At 52.0% G+C, this 17,721-nt stretch overlaps 2 protein-coding genes across 4 annotated transcripts; one reads left to right on the top strand and one right to left on the bottom strand.

Annotated features, from left to right (window-relative positions):
• Nucleotides 1-952: 952 nt before the first annotated feature.
• Nucleotides 953-7,533, top strand: GEMIN4 (gem nuclear organelle associated protein 4). The gene is made up of 2 exons (XM_029212817.1): nucleotides 953-981; nucleotides 4,185-7,533. The coding sequence occupies exons 1-2, from the start codon at nucleotides 972-974 to the stop codon at nucleotides 7,352-7,354; spliced, it is 3,180 nt and encodes a 1,059-aa protein (XP_029068650.1). The 5' UTR covers nucleotides 953-971; the 3' UTR covers nucleotides 7,355-7,533.
• Nucleotides 7,291-17,169, bottom strand: TLCD3A (TLC domain containing 3A). Of its 3 annotated transcripts, XR_003792045.1 has the most exons (6): nucleotides 16,894-17,102; nucleotides 16,361-16,444; nucleotides 12,529-12,733; nucleotides 10,965-11,060; nucleotides 9,767-10,512; nucleotides 7,291-7,412 (listed from the first exon to the last, which is right to left on the bottom strand). XR_003792045.1 is itself a non-coding variant. In XM_029212818.1 (5 exons), the coding sequence occupies exons 1-5, from the start codon at nucleotides 17,013-17,015 to the stop codon at nucleotides 10,243-10,245; spliced, it is 777 nt and encodes a 258-aa protein (XP_029068651.1). In that variant the 5' UTR covers nucleotides 17,016-17,169; the 3' UTR covers nucleotides 8,845-10,242. The 3 variants fall into 3 exon arrangements, 2 of the variants coding, with proteins under 2 accessions (XP_029068651.1, XP_029068652.1); XM_029212818.1 differs by lacking the exon at nucleotides 7,291-7,412 and having other exon boundaries at nucleotides 8,845-10,512; nucleotides 16,894-17,169; XM_029212819.1 differs by lacking the exons at nucleotides 7,291-7,412; nucleotides 12,529-12,733 and having other exon boundaries at nucleotides 10,280-10,512.
• Nucleotides 17,170-17,721: the final 552 nt, after the last annotated feature.

Raw genomic sequence — 17,721 nt, 5'->3', positions numbered from 1 at the left:
GTTTTGCCCAAGCTGGTGTTTTTAAACAGATGAAGTTGGGAAGTTCCTCAGTTTCTCCAGAGTTGTGTTTTCAGAGTAGTCATTTTATTTTTCGACTTGAGGGGTTGTGGTCCTAGCATATTAAGTTGAAGTTCAAATATCTCTTGAGTTTAAATCCAGAGAGATTTAGAATGGCTGTGTTGTGGAGTTCTCCTAGGTTAGCCTGTAAAGTTAGTATGAAATCCATGTGTGTCTGACGTCTGAATGGAATTAGCAAAGCCAGGGACATTTAGTGCTCCTTAATATGACTTTCTGCCCATCTCACCTGTCCCACAATGTCCTTGTGAGTCGGAGAGTTTCCAGGAGGACTCCCCGTCGGCCACTGAAATTTATGGTAAGAGTTGATGGGAAGAGACCCGCTGCGGGGGAGGAAGCCTCTCAGGGAGTGGTGAGTCCATGCGGGTTAGTGGGCAGCCTGGGTAGGGGCATTCAGTGAGGGTGAACTGTGGCGAGGGTGTGAGGAATCTGGGGATTACTGGGTGCGGGAGAATGCGGGGCCAGGGATGGAGCTATAGGTAGGACAGACTGGGGCCCAGGAAGTAGGGAACTGCAGAGACGCGCGGCCGAGCGGAGCCTGGGCTGGGAGGGGGCGGTCGTTTGGGGGCCGGGCCCCGGGTAGAGCGGGGAGGGGCACGCCGTGGGATGGAGGCGCGGGTACCTGCCTGTTGCCTAGTTGGAGGCCTCGGGCCGATAGGGGGAGCTGTGGGCCTGGAGGCCCCGATGCCGCGGGCGCTTAGGTGGGACCGCGCGTGCGCGCGGAGCGGCGGACATATGCCGGGGTCCGCGCAGAGCCCGAGCTGAGACTGCGGGCGGGGGCCGAGGCGCCGCCCATTGTCCCGCCCCCCGGGGCCGCCCATTGTGCCGTGACGCTTGCGCCGCCCTCGCGGCCTGGCGGGGGAGGGGCGACCCGCGCCGCAGCCAGCGTCGCCGCCATGGATCTAGGTGGGTGTTCGGTTCCTCTGGGCCCGCGTGGGCCGCGTTGAGCAACCGGCGACCAGGCAGTGCTGAGTGGGCCCGGGCTGAGGGAGACCTCCGGGCCGGGGAGGGGGTTGGGAGGGCGGGGGTGTCCTGGAGACCGGAGGTTGGGGGGCCGGGCTCTACCCGCCGCTCTTCCGCTCGCCTCTTGCCGGCTCCAGGCCCCTTTCCACGTGAAGGGGCCAGCGGATGTGAAGTTAGCGTTCGCGAGAGTGGACAGGTTCGGGCACGTGCTTTGGAAAAGGCCGGGCTCCGGCGGCGCCCCGGGGAATCCCGTATCCCCAACGATCTCATTTATTGAACGTCTACTAAGTTCTTGAGCAAGCGTCTGACGCTCTTGAGGTCCTCGTGGATAAACGGGGATGATGATACCGTATCAGCCTCACAGAGTTTGGGGGAGTTTTCACTGAGATCACGTGTGTACAGTGTCGAGTCCGGTGCCTTGCGCAGGGCTAGCGTTATTCAGACCAGCAGTTGTGGGCACGGGTTGCAGCAGCCGAGGCGGCAACGTGCGTCTTGATTCTCCAGATGCCAGGTCTGGGAGAAGGGAGGGGAGAGTTGGTATAAATCGGCGGCTCCTTGCCCAGCCTCCCCCGCTGCTGGATGTGCTCTTAAGGGCATAAGACCAAGAGGCTGTTCTGGGACAGCTGGGGTGAGGCTCCCCAAAATGTGCCAGTATTAGTAGGCTGTTGAGAAATGTTCTGGTCCCTGTCCCCAGCCATCTCTTCCGTGGTGGAAAGGTAAAGGTCGAAGAGTTTGGAGCCCTGCAGCTGTGGTGATCTCTGTCCCAGCCCACTGCTTTGCAGTTCCGACAACCTGAGCAAATTGTTTGAGTCTTAATGTTTCCATCTCTAAAACAGTAATGGTTCTCAAAATGTTGATCTGATGATGAAAAGATACACATACCAACTAGCACAGTGCCTGGTACAGAGTAAGTGCTTAAACATAAGGAGCGGGCACTCACAAGCGCCAGTTAACCATTCGTGATAAAACACTTGGGATTCGCCCAGCCATTAACTGCTTCTGGGACTTACTCCTTCAGGTGGCATGAGTATATACTTACCGTCTCTGGAAGGTGGGTCTTGGGGGCCAAACATCTCAGCTGAGCAGGTAGAGCAATAAAATTAAATTTACAGAGTCAGAAGGGAGCCTTTTGGGGGGCCCTGGGAGAGCAGCCTGAACCAGAAAGAAAGGCCAGAACCCCCAGGGAGACCTCTCAGCAACCTGGCTCTTCCTGGGAGTCTGCCTCAGCCACTGGGCACCAAGATGGATTGCCTTCACCAGTGGGTTGCATAGGAGTGCTGTTCCAGATGGAAGGGGCAGGATAGTCTCCTGGCCCATGAAAATGGGGAAGCTGTGTTCTTGGGGGCCTGAGGGACTGAGGAAGGGGCCCTGGGAAAGGGGAGAGGGGTCAGGAACATTGAAGAGTGAGCAATGTTTGTACGATGATTTAGTTTCTGGGCCAAAGGAAGTATACCTAAGAAAGACATGTCCTGTTTCTGAGCTGGAGGAGGCAAAGAATAGGGGCAAGATTCTGGTCCTGGCAACAGTGGAAAGGTTTGGGAGAACCAGCGTTTATCGAGCACTTAGGCTCTTTGTAGCCTGATTCTTTTTTTGCAGTACGCGGGCCTCTCACTGTTGTGGCCTCTCCCGTTGCGGAGCACAGGCTCCGGACGTGCAGGCTCAGCAGCCATGGCTCACGGGCCTAGCCGCTCCGTGGCACGTGGCATCCTCCCGGACCGGGGCACGAACCCGCGTCCCCTGCATCGGCAGGCGGACTCTCAACCACTGCGCCACCAGGGAAGCCCTGTAGCCTGATTCTTAATTGTATATATCTTACCTAACCCTCAACAGCCCTGGAAGATGGGATTGGGAGCCAACAGTGGCTGTGGACCCAATGCCAGGGGCTTGACTGTATGTATTATTTGATCCTCAGGGTCATAATGTGAAGTCTGTATTATCCCCACATATGCAGAAGTTCAGAGAAGTAATCTGTCCAAGATCACACCACTTCCCCCCCCCCCACCGGTACGCGGGCCTCTAACTGTTGTGGCCTCTCCCGTGGCCTCTCCCGTTGCGGAGCACAGGCTCCGGATGCGCAGGCTCAGCGGCCATGGCTCACGGGCCCAGCCGCTCCACGGCATGTGGGATCTTCCCGGACCGGGGCACGAACCCGTGTCCCCTGCATCAGCAGGCGGACTCTCAACCACTGCGCCACCAGGGAAGCCCACACCACTTTTAAATGGCTGAGCTAGGAGTTAAACCCATGTCTAATTAAACATCCCAAGATGCCTTCCTTGCTAAGTCTGTGTCAACTCAGGGCTCACTGAAGAAGGACTTTTCTGAATCTAGTACAGTATTTTTTTCTATCTACTTCTTGGCTTCTACCAGAGAACCAGGACCATTAGTAGCTTATTCTCTTTGATGGAAAGAGCTGTGGGAATTGAACTGTTTCCCCAAAAGGCAGAACGTTTGAAATCTGTTTCCAAGACAAGGCTTTAAGAGAAAAAAGAGAAGCAGGGCTTGTCTGAGTGCTGCTGTGCAGACAGTCCTGGTCCACGCCCTTCCTAGTCTGTATCGGTACTTAGAAGCTCAGTTGTCAAGTCCTGCAGTATGTACTTGGTGGCCGCTGTAGTTTGGTACTGTCCTTGCGCTCTCTCTTTCTCTCTCTCAGCCAGCCCTTCTTCCCCAAATCTTCTGCTGGCCCATCCTTTGCTGGAGGGCCTTGCCTCTGGGCAGGCTCCTTCCTGAGTCACATTTCAAGGTTGACTTTCCTCCTGAGCTTCAGCCCTGTGTTTCCATTGCTGGAGGACGTTTCTACCTTAATGTTCTACCTCAAACTCCAAATGACCAAAACGTATCAGTGTTCCTTCCAAGCACATCTCTCGTGTTCCCTGTTTGCAGTAGTGCCTGTTGTCTTCCCAGGTCCAGGCTAGAGAGCTTGGGAGTCCTTTTTTATTCCTCAGGTTAATCCTTTGACTTCAGCTCTGCAGTGGGTCCTAGAACCATCCCTTCTTCCCCCCTCCCACTGATTTTATTCAGAACCCTTTTCATCTCTAACCCTAATAATGACAGCCCGCTGACCAACTGCTGCCTCTCCCTCTAACCTCTGCTTGCTGTTCTGAAAATTTTTCACCACATTCTATCCTATTGGACTTCTGTCTGTGCAGGACCTTTGAATATCTGTGAAGAAATGACTGTTCTGCATGGGGGCTTCTTGCTGGCCGAGCAGCTGTTCCGCCCCAAAACACTGGCAGAATTGACCAAGTCTGACTGGGAGCATGTTGGGCGGCCGATTGTGGAGGCTCTGAGGGAGATCTCCTCTGCCACGGCCTGCTCCCAGCCCTTCGCCTGGAAGAAGAAAGCTCTGATTATCATCTGGGCCAAGGCTCTGCAGCCCTACCCTGTCACGCCTTCTGACACTGAAACCCTGTGGCAGGAAGATGTGTTCTTCTCCGTGGGCAACATGATCCCCGCCATCAATCACACGGTCCTCTTTGAGCTGCTTAAGTCCCTGGAAGCTTCTGGACTCTTTATCCAGCTCCTGATGGCCTTGCCCGCTACTGTCTGCCGTGCAGAACTAGAGCGCTTTTTGGAGCACATGACTATCAACACTTCTTCAAAGGATGTGGCCTTCTTCCTCGACGTTTGGTGGGAAATGATGAAGCACAAGGGCAATCAGCAGGACCCCCTGCTCTCCCAGTTCCGGACAGTGGCCCATAAGTACCTGTCCTCTTCAGATGAGTTCTCCCACCCTCCAAAGAGGTTTAAGTCCGACCCGGATGTGTGTCCTACCATGCCCCTGCTGGGCATGCTGCTCACTGGGCTGAAGCAAATCCAGGATAGGATCCTGTGCCCCGGGATGAAGTGTTGTGCCTTGGCCAACTTGGCTGACATGCTGACCGTGTTTGCACTGATGGAGGACAACCCCCAGGAAGTGTCCGCCACTGTGTATCTAGACAAACTGGCCACGGTGATCTCCATGTGGAACACGGACACCCAGAACCCATATCACCAGCATGCACTGGCAGAGAAGGTGAAGGAGGCAGAGAGGGACATCAGCCTGACCTCACTGGCCAGGCTGCCGAGCGAGACGATCCTCATGGGGTTCGAGTTTCTGCGCAGCCTGCTGCGGGAGTGGTGGGAGGAGCTGCGGGCCACGCTCGGTGGCAGCCAGGGGATGAGCTACAGCAGCTACCGGCTGTGCGACAGCCTGACCTCCTTCAGCCAGAACCTGAAGCTCTACCTGGACGCCGCTAGCCTGTCCAAGGAAGAGAGGCAGGTGGCCTCTGAGCTGGCGGAGTGCGTGGGTGACTTCCTGAAGGACACGAACAGGGTGCTGAAGAACAAGGGCTTCGAGAAGGACATCACTGCTTCCATCGCCATGGCCATCATCGAGCAGAAGTTGGACCGGCACATGGAAATGTGCTACATTTTCGCTTCTGAGAGGAAGTGGGCCTTCTCGGATGAGTGGCTGGCCTGCCTGGCCAGCAGCCGGGCTGTCTTCCAGGAGCCCGGCCTGGTGTTAGAGCTGCTGGAAGCAGTGGTGGACGTCAGCGCGGCAGACGGGGCTGTCCCCAGACCCCAGATCAAACAGGTCATCGACTTGATCCTGGAGTGTCATGCACACCTCTCACTGCCAGATAAAAATAAAGTCCTCTCGGGCGTCCTGCTCTCCTGGGGGCGCAAGGGCCTCTCTGAGAGGTTGTTGGGTCACTTGGAGGGGTTTCAGGAAGACCTCAACACGACTTTTAACCAGCTCACGCAGAGCGCTTCTGAACAGGGCTTGGCTAACGCCATCGCTTCTGTGGCCCGCCTAGTCATTCTGCACCCGGAGATCACGGTGAAGAAAGTGTGCAGCATGGCCGTGGTCAACCTTGGCACCCACAGGTTCCTGGCTCAGATTCTCACCGCCTTCCCCGCCCTCAGGTTCGCAGAAGAGCAGGGTCCAAATCCCTCCACGACGATCGTGGTGTCCTGCCTCAAAGAAACAGTCTGGACGAAGTTCTCTACACCCAGGGAAGAGAAGCAGTTTCTGGAGTTCCTGAGATGCCTGGTGAATCCTGTGAAGCCCCAAGGGATTCCAGTTGCTGCTCTTCTCAAGCCAGATGAGGTGCTAAAGGAATTCGTTCTGCCTTTCCTGATGCTCGACGTCAAAGAGGTGGACCTCAGTCTGAGGATCTTCATCCAGACTCTGGAAGCAAACACATGTCTAGAGGAATACTGGCTGCAGACCTGCTCTCCGTTCCCACTCATCTTCAGCCTGTGCCAGCTCCTGAATGGCTTCAGCAGATACTGGCAGCTCCCCAAGGAGAAGCGCTGCCTCCCCCTGGACGGGAAGGACCTGGTGATCCACATCCTGGAGCTCCTCTGTGAGGTGGTGTCGGCTAACGCCGAGACCTTCTGCCCGGACACCTGGGTCAAGTCCCTGTCCTGGCTCCACTGGAAGCTGGAGCAGCTGGACTGGACTGTGGGCCTGAGACTGAAGAGCTTCTTTGAGGGCCACTTCAAGTGTGAGGTGCCAGCCACGCTCTTTGAGATCTGTAAGCTTTCTGAGGACAAGTGGACCTGCCAGGCCCACCCCAGGTATGGGCCCGGCACAGGCCTCCTGGCCTGGATGGAGTGCTCCTGCATCTCCAGCAGCATCTCTGAGCAGATGCTCGCCCTCCTGGTGGTGGATGTGGGCAACCCTGAGGAGGTCAGGTTGTTCAGCAAGGGCTTCCTGGTGGCCCTGGTGCAGGTCATGCCGTGGTGCAGCCCCCAGGAGTGGCAGTGCCTTCACCAGCTGACCAGGAGACTGTTGGAGAAGCAGCTCCTGCATGTCCCCTACAGCCTGGAGTATATTCAGTTTGTCCCTCTGCTCAACCTGAAGCCCTTTGCCCAGGAGCTCCAACTCTCCGTGCTCCTGCTGAGGGCTTTCCAGTTTCTCTGCAGCCAGAGTTGCCATAACTGGCTCCCTGTGGAAGGCTGGAGCCATGTGGTCAAGCTCCTGTGCAACAGCCTGACCGACCTCCTGGACTCTGTTCGGTTGATACAGTCAGTTGGCCCTTGGGCCCAAGGACAAGAGCAGGACCTGACCCAGGAAACCCTGTTTTTTTACACCCAGGTGTTCTGTCACGTTCTGCACATCATGGCCATGCTCCACCAGGAGGTGTGTGAACCACTGTATGTTTTGGCCTTGGAGATCCTCACCTGCTACGAAACCCTGAGCAAGACCAACCCTTCTGTCAGCTCCTTGCTCCAGAAAGTAAACGAGCAGCACTTCTTAAAGTCCATCGCCGAGAACATTAGCCCCGAGGAGCGGCGCCAAACCCTCCTGCAGAAGATCAGCAACTTCTGACCTTCGTGGGTCAGAAAACAGCTGGGCCTCAACTTGGCCAGGTCTACGGGGGCTACAGCTGAAAAACACAAATTTTTCGGTTATGTGAAATTGTACACAAGCCCAAAAATCTGACGACATTGTAAAGAAAATAGTTTCTTAGGTATTTGTAACATACAAATTGTAATAAAATTCTCTTTTGAGTTCTGTCTTGCCTCTTTTGAGACTTTCTTATCAACAGTCTAGGCTCATCAGTACACTCTGAAACTGGGCGCAGCCAGTCGTGAAGATCAAGTCAAGCTGGGAGGAGCGTGTTCATCACTGGGCTTCTCCACCCTAGTATCTGGCAAATAAGTCTAAAGGTGAAACCACCCGGCTGGACTAACAACAAGGTACGTGTGTTCTGTTGCACTGAAACTCTCTTTAAGAGTCATTTCGCCGTATCTTGGAAAGGGCAGGAACTAGGAAAGGGACTCTTTTCTGCTACCAATTGGCCATGTGATTTGTGTGCGCACAAGGCCTGCAACCAGTGTAAAAGGAGACGGTTGGACCAAGAACATGAAATGTTGGGTGGGTGGGAGGGAGGTCAGTGACCTCAGGAAAATGGGTCTCTTCTGAATCGAGGACTTCTGCCCCACAGTGTTAGCTCTGTCCATTCAGTGGATCTCAAAGGGGCTGTGCTGATACTGTGGTAATCACCACAGAGACGTGTTTAAAGGACGGGTGTAATTATCTTCTGCCTGGGGTGGGTTGTCATGGGTTGGTTGGTTGGTTGGTTTTTCTGTTTGTTTTATTTATCTATCTATCAGGTCTTAGTGTGGCAAGTGGGCTCCTTAGTTGTGGCTCATGGGCTCCTTAGTCGTGACTCGCCAGCTGTTTTAGTTGCGGCATGCGAACTCAGTTGCGACATGCATTTGGGATCTAGTTCCCTGGCCAGGGATCGAACCCTGGCCCCCTGCACTGGGAGCGTGGCGTCTTAACCACTGCACCACCAGGGAAGTCCCGGTTGTCACGGTTTTGAAGAACATGTGGGAGCAGGGAATGGTGTGTGCAAATGCGTGCCCAGGATATATTCCAGAACGATGAGGACTCGTTAGTGAAGTGTTTAATTGGGAGGCAAGGAAGGACAGCTCCATACCCCCCATCACAGTGAGGCAGTATTCAAGTTCCCTCCCCCCGCACCTCAAGTGGGCTGACTCTGTCTGCGGCCTACAATTGGGTTTCCACCCTCCTGACTCCTAGTTGGGATTCACCTGGGAAGAGAAGAAAGGGCCTAAAGTTACGTGACCACTGGGCTAGAACTCTAGAACTCTGCAATGTACTCTTGGCACCGTGAATTACAGAAACATGTTAGAGTGAGGTATGAGCTAGGCTCTGCTGGAGGCTGAAGGCATTCACACACCCCCTTCCCCTGCAACAGCCCACCTCTGCCAGTTACACGGAGAAGAACACAGAACAGAAACAATAGCACACAGCAGCCATTCAAGTTGGTCACAGGACAGGTCTTACCAGAAGTCGGCGTGGATATATTTCACAAATGAGAGTAAGTTGGAAAATATTAGTGCAACTTAGTCACCACAGGGGTGATTTATAAAGATATACGGATAGTAAAACGGTAAAAAAAAATTACAGCATCTTATGTTTTTTAAATGGCACCCATTAAAGACTGAAATAGTCAAAATTTGAGACACTGTTACACACTCAGTACTTTAAAAGTTCACAGACAGCAGTGAATTAAAAGGCACTTTTAAAAATCTAGTTTTTCACTACTGCTTGGGAAAAAACTTCATGGTAGCAGTTTCTAAAACCCATCCTTGTCGTTCAGGAGCAATTAGTGTTGGCACCAGAGGATCCTATCTGTAAATGGTGGGTGAAGGAGTCAGTCCACAGAACATAATTTGGCCAGGGCTGACTTGCACTTTTGCTCTCCAGCCTTCTGTGGCTAAATGGCAGTAAGTCAGATAGGAACAGACTTTGGGCCACAAGCTCTGGCTTATCAGGAGGCAGTCTAGATGAGACATCTCATGGTTTGGAATACAGCAGTCCGTTCTGCTTCACAGGATAAGGACAGTGTCAAAGCGGGGTTACCCAGTGAATAGCTCGGTAGCCATCATTTCACTTTACCCCTATAGTTTTTAATAAGAGCATCCTGTGTGTGTGGATATGGGGAAAGCTGGGCTTGAGGGACATGCTAAAAAGGGAATAGTATCTGGGACTGTTGGTCTAACCCAGTCAGCCTGCAGAGGTGCTGACCTATTGGCCTTCCTACCTACTCAGGTGCTTCAGGTTCCCGTCCCTGCCATCTACCCCACCCTGCCAGTGAGACTTCTGATCAGAAGTCGGTAGACAGGAGAATTCAATGTTGGCACATGGATGAAAGGATGAGGCAAAGGACCTACGGGTTATCTAGTAAACAATAAAAAAACTACCTACCCACAACGATTTTCCCAGGCCAACATCACAGGAAAAGAACCAAGTCATCACTTGCTTCTGCTGGCCCAGTATGTGTGGATACTCCCTGAGTGGCTGGAAAGGTGGGGAGCCACCAGTATGAGGACCAGGCAGGTGCCCAGTTGCTTGTCACCTTGGTCCACCTATCTCCACGCACCATGCTTCTACCTCCAGAGCCCTTGAGATAAGACCCAGGGAAGGATCCTTGGGCTTCACATTAAACCATCTTGCTGCCAGTGGAGGTCTGACGGGATCCAATAGTTGTTACTAAGGAAAAAGTGCTTTTGCAAAAGGGGCAGGTTAGAAACGGGAGGTGATAGGAATATTCTTTAGAGAAACTCTAATCCCTCTGCTTATCAATACCCAAAAGGCTGAGGCCACCCAGGGCACAACCTGCAGTTTGGTCCACGGGAATACTGAGTGGAGGAGGCGCCCTCACTGCCTGGCTCATGGAGCAATTAACCATCCTTTTTGGCTGGGGGAGCATCAAAGAGCCGGACTGCCTTCTTGCACAGCAGAGAGAACCAGTAGATCTGGGGAGCGATGAGGAAGGCGTTGGCCACATTGCAGTAGAAAGGAATGTGGAACGGCACTTGGAGCAGGCTCAGTCCCTGCTGCTGGCCGTAGGACCAGTACATGAAGGGGAAAAGGAGGATCCGACATGAGAAGAAGGTGGTCAGCGTGAGGATTCCGTTCACCTTGTACAGCAGCGTGTGCTGCTGCTTTAGCTGCAAAAGAGGGAAGGAGAGCACAGGGTCACTTTCAGGGAATGACTAGCCTGAGTCCCACAACGGACAGGCCAAGCGTCTCCTTTTCGGACACTTGTAGAAAAGATGATTGAGCACTGCCGTATTTCTATATGCAGAGAGCCTCATATTGTTTCCAACAGTGATGTGAAATTTGATCTAAGCCACCCAGCTGACAGGAGCACAGGAACGGTGGGTTAGAGAAACTCTGTGACCAGGAAAAATATATATGAAGAACTGGATCAAATTTGAATCAAATGTACAATTTTTCAATCCCACTGGCTCAAGAGACCAACTGACCTTTAAGTCTGTTCAAGGGTCTCCTACCCCACTATTGGTAGCACTAAAGAAGTTTCTCCAAACCCTCTTAATCTACCAAGGAGAAGCAGAGTCTGTTCCCTCGGCACTCTTTCTGCCACTCCTTTCATACGTGCCTGAATCAGAACTCTGCCCAGCGACACAAACGGAGTACTCAGTTCTGCCATGAAGATGCAGCCAACAAAGAAGTCCCCAAGCTCTCCCCTAAGCCTCTGCAGAGGAAAAGAGGAAAAAGGGAAATAAGTAATGGAGGTTAAGGAACCACCGGAAGGAAAATTCTAACTAGGGCTATTGAAAAGGGTAACCCTGAGCAACCATGCAGGGAAATGGAAGTGCTAAACGGGCCAGTGCAGACCAGTTCACACCGTGCAGCCTCCATAGCAATGGCACTTGGAATCCTCATGGTCCAGAGGCAACTGCATCACACACTGAGCTTTATCTAGAATTTCAGTGTCAGCCAAAAGGAACTCTGCAGCCCACTTCTGGGTATCCAACTTAGTCATGCCAAGGGCAGGCACTTAAGCCAGTTCAGTTCCACGAAATATGCACCAGGGCCCATGCCTGATGTTAGGGTCCCCAACACAATCAAGAGAGACTTATTAAAGAATGTCATGCACTCTACCTCTCCTTTTATCCTTTCAAGAAAGCAGTATAGGGAATTCCCTGGCGGTCGAGTGGCTAGGACTCGGCACTTTTGCTGCTGTGGCCCAGCTTCGACCCCTGGCTGGGAAACTAAGATCCCCCACAAGCCACAAGGCGCGGCCAAAAAAAGGAAGCAAGCAAGCAGTATTGGGATAGCAGTTCTGTCTCTTAGTACCACCGAGCGAGGTACGTAAACTCATAGAGCCCCAGTTTCTTCATCTATGGTATAGGGCTAATAATTTCTAATTATCATTTCTAATTATTTCTAATAATTTCTAATGATTAGAAAGCAACAAATTTTTTAAGTTGTTTTTTTTTTTTTGATGTGGACCATTTTTAAAGTCTTTATTGAATTTGTCACAATTTTGCTTCTGTTTTATGTTTTGGTTTTTTGGCCGTGAGGCATGTGGGATCTTAGCTCCCCGACCAGGGATCGAACCCGCACCCCCTGCGTTGGAAGGTGAAGTACTAACCACTGGACCCCCAGGGAAGTCCCCAAGCTACAAGTTTTTAAATCAAGTGCCTGTCACCTGGTAGGCACTTTGGAATTACTAGTCTCCGCTCTGCATTCCCATTTCTCTTCCTTGCTGGGTGAGTTTTTTTAATGGGAAAAAATGGATCTGGGGAGAAATTGTGAGGCTATTTGCTTTGAGTCTGTGCTTTTGTGACATCAAAATAATGCAAACAGCCCTCTCTGGGCACTATCAGAGCAAATAACCAGTTGATGGAGCTACTCTCATTTCTTTAAAACAATTTTTATGTTGTTTTGTATTATATATTGGTTTTATATTGTATGAATTAAAGGCAGAACCTTTGACAAATGCTCGGGTATCACAGAGGGCTGGGGGATTGCCAGTAAAGAGGATCACAGACATTTCAGATTTAATTCCTTCCTACACTGTGGCAGCAGCTGGCAGGAGGGCAGTGGGGGCAGCAGGAAAGGGGAAGAAAAGGGGGCAGTCTGACAGTTGGGACACCCAGTTCAACAGGAGAAATGAGTGGCTGAACCTACTGGTGCCTGTCCTGGGAGGCCATTACCTGTGCGACCGGCACAAGGACAAACAGAATAACTGCGTGGTGCGTGATCATGAGGCGGTTTTTACTTAGGAAGTTTCGAAAAATGGTGAGGGGATGTTTGCTGCTCTGGTCCCTGGTTCGGTACCATTCACAGAGGTACATGGCGTAGGAGTCATAGATCATGTATGGAATCAAAAACCAGACATACTCTCGGGCAAGCCAGTGCCTGAAAGAAAGCATATGGATGGTCCAAGAAGTAATTATGGATATCCGTTATGAAGGCTCACAGCCAGCTTCTTCTTAAACACATCTGCATCAGCTTTGTACTTAATCAGCTGTTTTTACTCCAGATACTTTACAATGAACATGCTGAAGCTGACAAATAAGGAGAGTGAACAACTTTCTCTAAATTACAGGGCAAACTCATAAGTGTCAAAGGTAGAAAGCAAGGATTCACTCAGCACCATGTGTTTCAGTGACTTGCCCTCACTATTTGTCTGGTTTAGCTACTCATTTGTAATGGATTTTCTGGTACTTTGTGATATAAGCTGACTTTGATAGATATCTCTACCAGTGATTCAACAGACCCACCAAGAAACAGGTTTGGAAAGTGACCCAAATCCCAAACCCAGTATTTCCAGTTTAACTCTACTCAGTTGCTCAATAGTTGGGACATTACTCTTGAATCTGTTTGCAATCCCACTCTAGGGAGTTTCCAGGAAGTAACCCTGGCCACTTTCTTTACAATACTATGGCTAAACCCAGTTTCATTCAAGAAAAATATCTCTGGAAATGAGCCCAGAGCTCAAGGACTACCTTACAGTAGATAGATACCAAAAGAGAAGCTAGGACAAAAGACAGTGTTCCCATTTACTTGTCCAAAGGGGTTGAATCAATATTTGCTGAGTCAAAATGATCGTTTATCACTGTCCCAGAGCAGATTAGAAGGTAAGTCTCTACAATTTCCAAAATTTTGTTCCCCAAATAGTCACTCTACAGAAAATCTACATGAAAAAAAAAATCTAAATTGAAATTATGTACTATCCTGGGAAGGATTAGACTAAGTCAGCAAAGTTTTATCAAGCATCCATGTGTTAGGTAGAAGAAACCATTTAGTTTTATGGTTCTTAAACTACCTGAACATCAGAATTGCCTGCAGTGCTTATAAAGGGCTCCACGCCTCAGAGACTAAACATGGTGTGTCCAGGACCTCAAATCTGTATTTTTAACCCTGTCTTCATTTAACCTAAGGAGCCAGTCCACTGAACTGCAACATTGGGAATATAGAGTGCCATTCACATTTCTGTTCCTGAATGATTCCACACTTACCACAGCAAAACTAAATAATGAGTAAGCAGTGAAATAGGCAAACAAGTAATGGCAAACTTAATATACATCCAAGGTAAATTAATTAGCCAAGTTCCAATGAGGCAAAAAGATGCAATATTTATTCTACTGCCCATCTGTGGTCTCCATCGCTTTCTTGAAGCAATTCCAAAGTAAAACAACTATGAAGAGCAATTAAAAACTCATCTGAAATATAACTGACCTCTCCCCTTGCGTGGAGCCTAGGGTTTTAAAATTTTGCACACAGTACCAATTCAATAAGATGCGAAATTGTGGCTGTTAGTTGAATTCCCCGAAGACTTACCAGCAAGCGATCTGGATTATAATCTTAGCTAGCACTAGCCTGGACCTTAACTTTTGTTTTTGTTTTTTTTGCGGTACGTGGGCCTCTCACTGTTGTGGCCTCTCCCGTTGCGGAGCACAGGCTCCGGACACGCAGGCTCAGCGGCCATGGCTCACGGGCCCAGCCGCTCCACAGCATGTGGGATCTTCCCAGACTGGGGCACGAACCCGCGTCCCCTGCATCGGCAGGCGGACTCTCAACCACTGCGCCACCAGGGAAGCCCGACCTTAACTTTTTTTATAAAATGAAGATAATTTAAAAAAAAAAAAAAAAAAGATAATAATCCTTGTCTTACTTTCCTGATGAAGTTATTGTGAAGATTAGAAAGTTAAAAGTATGAGAGTACTTTTAATTGTTATTATTTTTGGCCACACCACGCAGTTTGTGGGATCTTAGTTCCCAGACCAGGATCAAACCCAGGTCCTTGGCACTTACTTAAATGTAAGTGAGCTGTGTGGCCAAAAAAAAAGGAAGCGCTTACATTGAGAAATAGGGATCTGGGTCTCTTGAAGGAGCTGATGAAACCCCTGGCCCTGCATCACACCCTACAGATAATTTGGGAAGATTCATAGACACCCCCTCCTACCTACAGACATTCTATATGAAGGCCTAAAATTAAAAGACATAGAATAGAAAATTATTTGGATGTACAGACTATGAACCCCAAAAGGCTTTTCTTTTCAGATGATTAGGTGCCTTTAGAGCATCCTTGTGCATCCATGTAAGTTGAGGGCACAGAAGGTGGTGTCTGTCTCTATTATGCAAGTAGAGGATGAATCTAAGGCATAAAGATATACAAAAGGAGGACCCTAAAAGCCAAACTTAGATTTGCTACCATGCTCAAGCCACTAAGACACATGGCTTCTGAGGGGAGAACACAACCGTGCTACAGAACTGAAAGCTAATTGTGTGCAGATCTCTTCCTGAAATGTGTAGCAGCTGCCTGCTGCTTGCCCTCAAGTGCCGTGGGGGCTGCATCTGTCTTAGCTTAATCTCTGCAAAGGAGGCAGGTTTCAAGTTTGACCTGACAAACCGGGGGCAGTGAGGGAGCTTGCTGCACCATCAGGAAATGCTCAATTAAAATAAAAATTGAACCCAGCTGAGAAAATGCTGTTAGTGTTTGGTGTATGCAATCGAAGTCACTTGACCTATCTTCTCTCAGCATCTACAATTCATCACCAATAACTGGTTTTCTCTAAAAAAAAAAAAAAAAAAGGCAAAAGAAAAGCACGAAAATCTTGATGGCAGGGTTAATCCCAAATAAGAATCAGGCACTAAATTTGCAGGCCACAGTGAGATAGATGCCCCTCTCGGGCTCCCCTCCCATTCCATTCCCAACAGGTGAAAACCAGGACACATAATAGAGTAAACATGAGAAAGGGATTAGGAAAGGCTATTAACTTTCCCTGCACATATGACAATTGCTCTTCAACTTAACTGTGAGGAGGAAAGGGTGATTCTAGGAAGACAGGTAAAAAAGGATGGCTTTGAAAGGATGGCTTTAAAATGGGGTGGGGGGGCACTGTTACCCAGGTCTAAATACTATACAAAGTAGACCAGCCTGGTCGCTATAATTTGTTTCACTGAATGCACATTTCCTGTCCTGCCTGTGGACCGAACTTTCACACCCATTCGAGTCAGTTTTCTGAAAGCTCTAGAAAACTCTTCATCACCTTCATCTTTCAGAGGAAAGACAAGAGCAGCATTTGTAAGGAAAGGGGTGGTGGATTTGTTCCTTTCCATAGCAGGGCTCTGCTAACCACACATCCTATCTTGGCCAATGAATGCTCCACATCAGAACCCCAGGGAGATCATTTAAAAGAACCAAAAGCCACACTTCCACTTCTGAACAATTTTCACATTTATCTATCGCATAAAGAACCTGGATCGTTGGACCACACTGTCCTCTAACACGCCACCTTAAATCAGACTCAGGCTCTGTCATGGTCTAGCATTTCTTCGGTTTACTTTCTCCTAAGCTGGCGATGCTGACGGTGAGGAGAGGAGGAGGGAACTAGTTAGTGCCCAAGTTTCACCCATTCGTCAGCTGCCTGACGGCACATGCTGATAAAGAACTAGGACCTGTGAGCCACGCAAATGCGGAAGCTTCGCAAAAGCCCAGCGCCGTGATCGGTGTAGCTTTCACCTGGCACTGGATGTTACCTGTCGGTGATCACGTGGCTACAGGAGCGGATGATGGCGATCCCAGACCCGGTGGCCAACACAGCCTGCACTGAAGAAACCAGCCTAACGTGCGACAGAAAAGAGAAAAGGGCGGAGGGGGGACGGAAAGAGTGCTCAGTCCAGTCCCATGGACGGCATGAAGCCAGAACTCTTCAACCTGACTTCCCCAGGCCGCCAGGGCGCCAAGGAAAACGGTAGGGCCGCCGCCGCGCTCCCGACTCCCAAAGCAGCTGGCAGATGTCAGCATCGGAGAGACGTCCCTCCCGGTCCTCATCAGCGTGGGCAGCCCCCCACCCTCCAGCCTGCTCCCGCTCCACCCTCCTCCGCCTCCCTCCCTCCGGGGGCAGGCTGCACAGGGTCCTCGGAGCGCTCCGGCCCGCGCCGTGGACTGGGCGAGGACCCGGGAGGCGGCCCCCTCGCTTCCTGTCGTCCCCCTTTTCCGCCCTGGGCTCGGCGTTGGGCAGGCGCAGCCGGGGCGCGTGGTCGGGCGGCGGCGCGGCCTCGCCCCGTACCTGGTGCTGATCAGCACGCAGTCGTTGTGGGTCCAGGCGGGCCGCGCGCGCCGCAGCCCCCAGGCGCAGAGCCCGAAGAGCCCCGGGAAGAGGAGCGAGCCCCAGGCCAGCGGCAGCAGCATGGGTGCTCGGGCTCGGCCGCCTAGCTCGGCGCCCTCTGCGTGGCTCAGTCGGCTCCGCGCGCGTGGCTCCGGGACTGACGCGGCCTGCCCGCCCCTATTTCTACCCTCCGCCCTCCGCCCCCCGGCCCCGGCCCCGGCCCCGGCCCGCCGCAACTCCGGCAGTCGCCGGGCGCTGGTCCCGAGCCCGCGGCGCCACTCCCCGCGTGACCAGGCCGCGGACCGCGATAGGAGCGGGCTGGCCGGGCGGGGCGGGGTCTCGCCGCCACCGCCCCTGGGCCCCGAGGCTTCCCCTGGTTTCCCGGCCGGCGAGTAGGCGGCAGCGGGAGCTGCTGCCCGCCGGGCCCCGAGTGAGCGGTTTTGCTTCCCCGACTAGCGGCACGCGAGTGGCCGCCGCCGGGCCGAGGCCGTGGAGGAAGCGCCGAGGCTCTCGGGGCTTCTGTTCCGTCACCGCTGACGCCTCCCCTCCCTCGGGGACCGGCCTGGCTGACGAACTGCCCCGCACCTGCCCACCGGGCGAGGGAGGGGAGGTGGGGGAGGCCCCGAGAGGGCCAGGTAGGAAAAGGCTCCGGGCTTAGACCCCCGACCAGCAGGGTCGGGTGAGCCCGCGGGGCAGGGGCGTGGCCCGGCGCGAACAGGGCGGTGGGCGTCTCTCCAGGCGAAGGAAGGAGAGGGCGGGTGGGCTTGAGGCCGTCTGCTCGCCTGACTC

The sequence above is a fragment of the Monodon monoceros genome, unplaced genomic scaffold (genome assembly GCF_005190385.1).
Source record: "Monodon monoceros isolate NGI ecotype Baffin Bay Population unplaced genomic scaffold, NGI_Narwhal_1 Super_Scaffold_9, whole genome shotgun sequence".
NCBI lineage: Eukaryota > Metazoa > Chordata > Mammalia > Artiodactyla > Monodontidae > Monodon > Monodon monoceros.
The sequence above is the reverse complement of the archived record's forward strand: the minus strand, read 5'-3'. Positions and strand labels throughout refer to the sequence as shown.

What these genes read in the sequence shown, in the direction of transcription:
- TLCD3A (XM_029212818.1), bottom strand. Translation starts at nt 17,015, where the DNA reads ATGCTGCTGCCGCTGGCCTGGGGCTCGCTCCTCTTCCCGGGGCTCTTC. An exon ending in TGCGTGCTGATCAGCACCAG is followed by an intron (nt 16,445 to 16,893) that starts GTACGGGGCGAG and finishes GTCGCACGTTAG; the next exon opens with GCTGGTTTCTTCAGTGCAGG. An exon ending in TGGGCAGAGTTCTGATTCAG is followed by an intron (nt 10,513 to 10,964) that starts GCACGTATGAAA and finishes CCTCTTTTGCAG; the next exon opens with CTAAAGCAGCAGCACACGCT.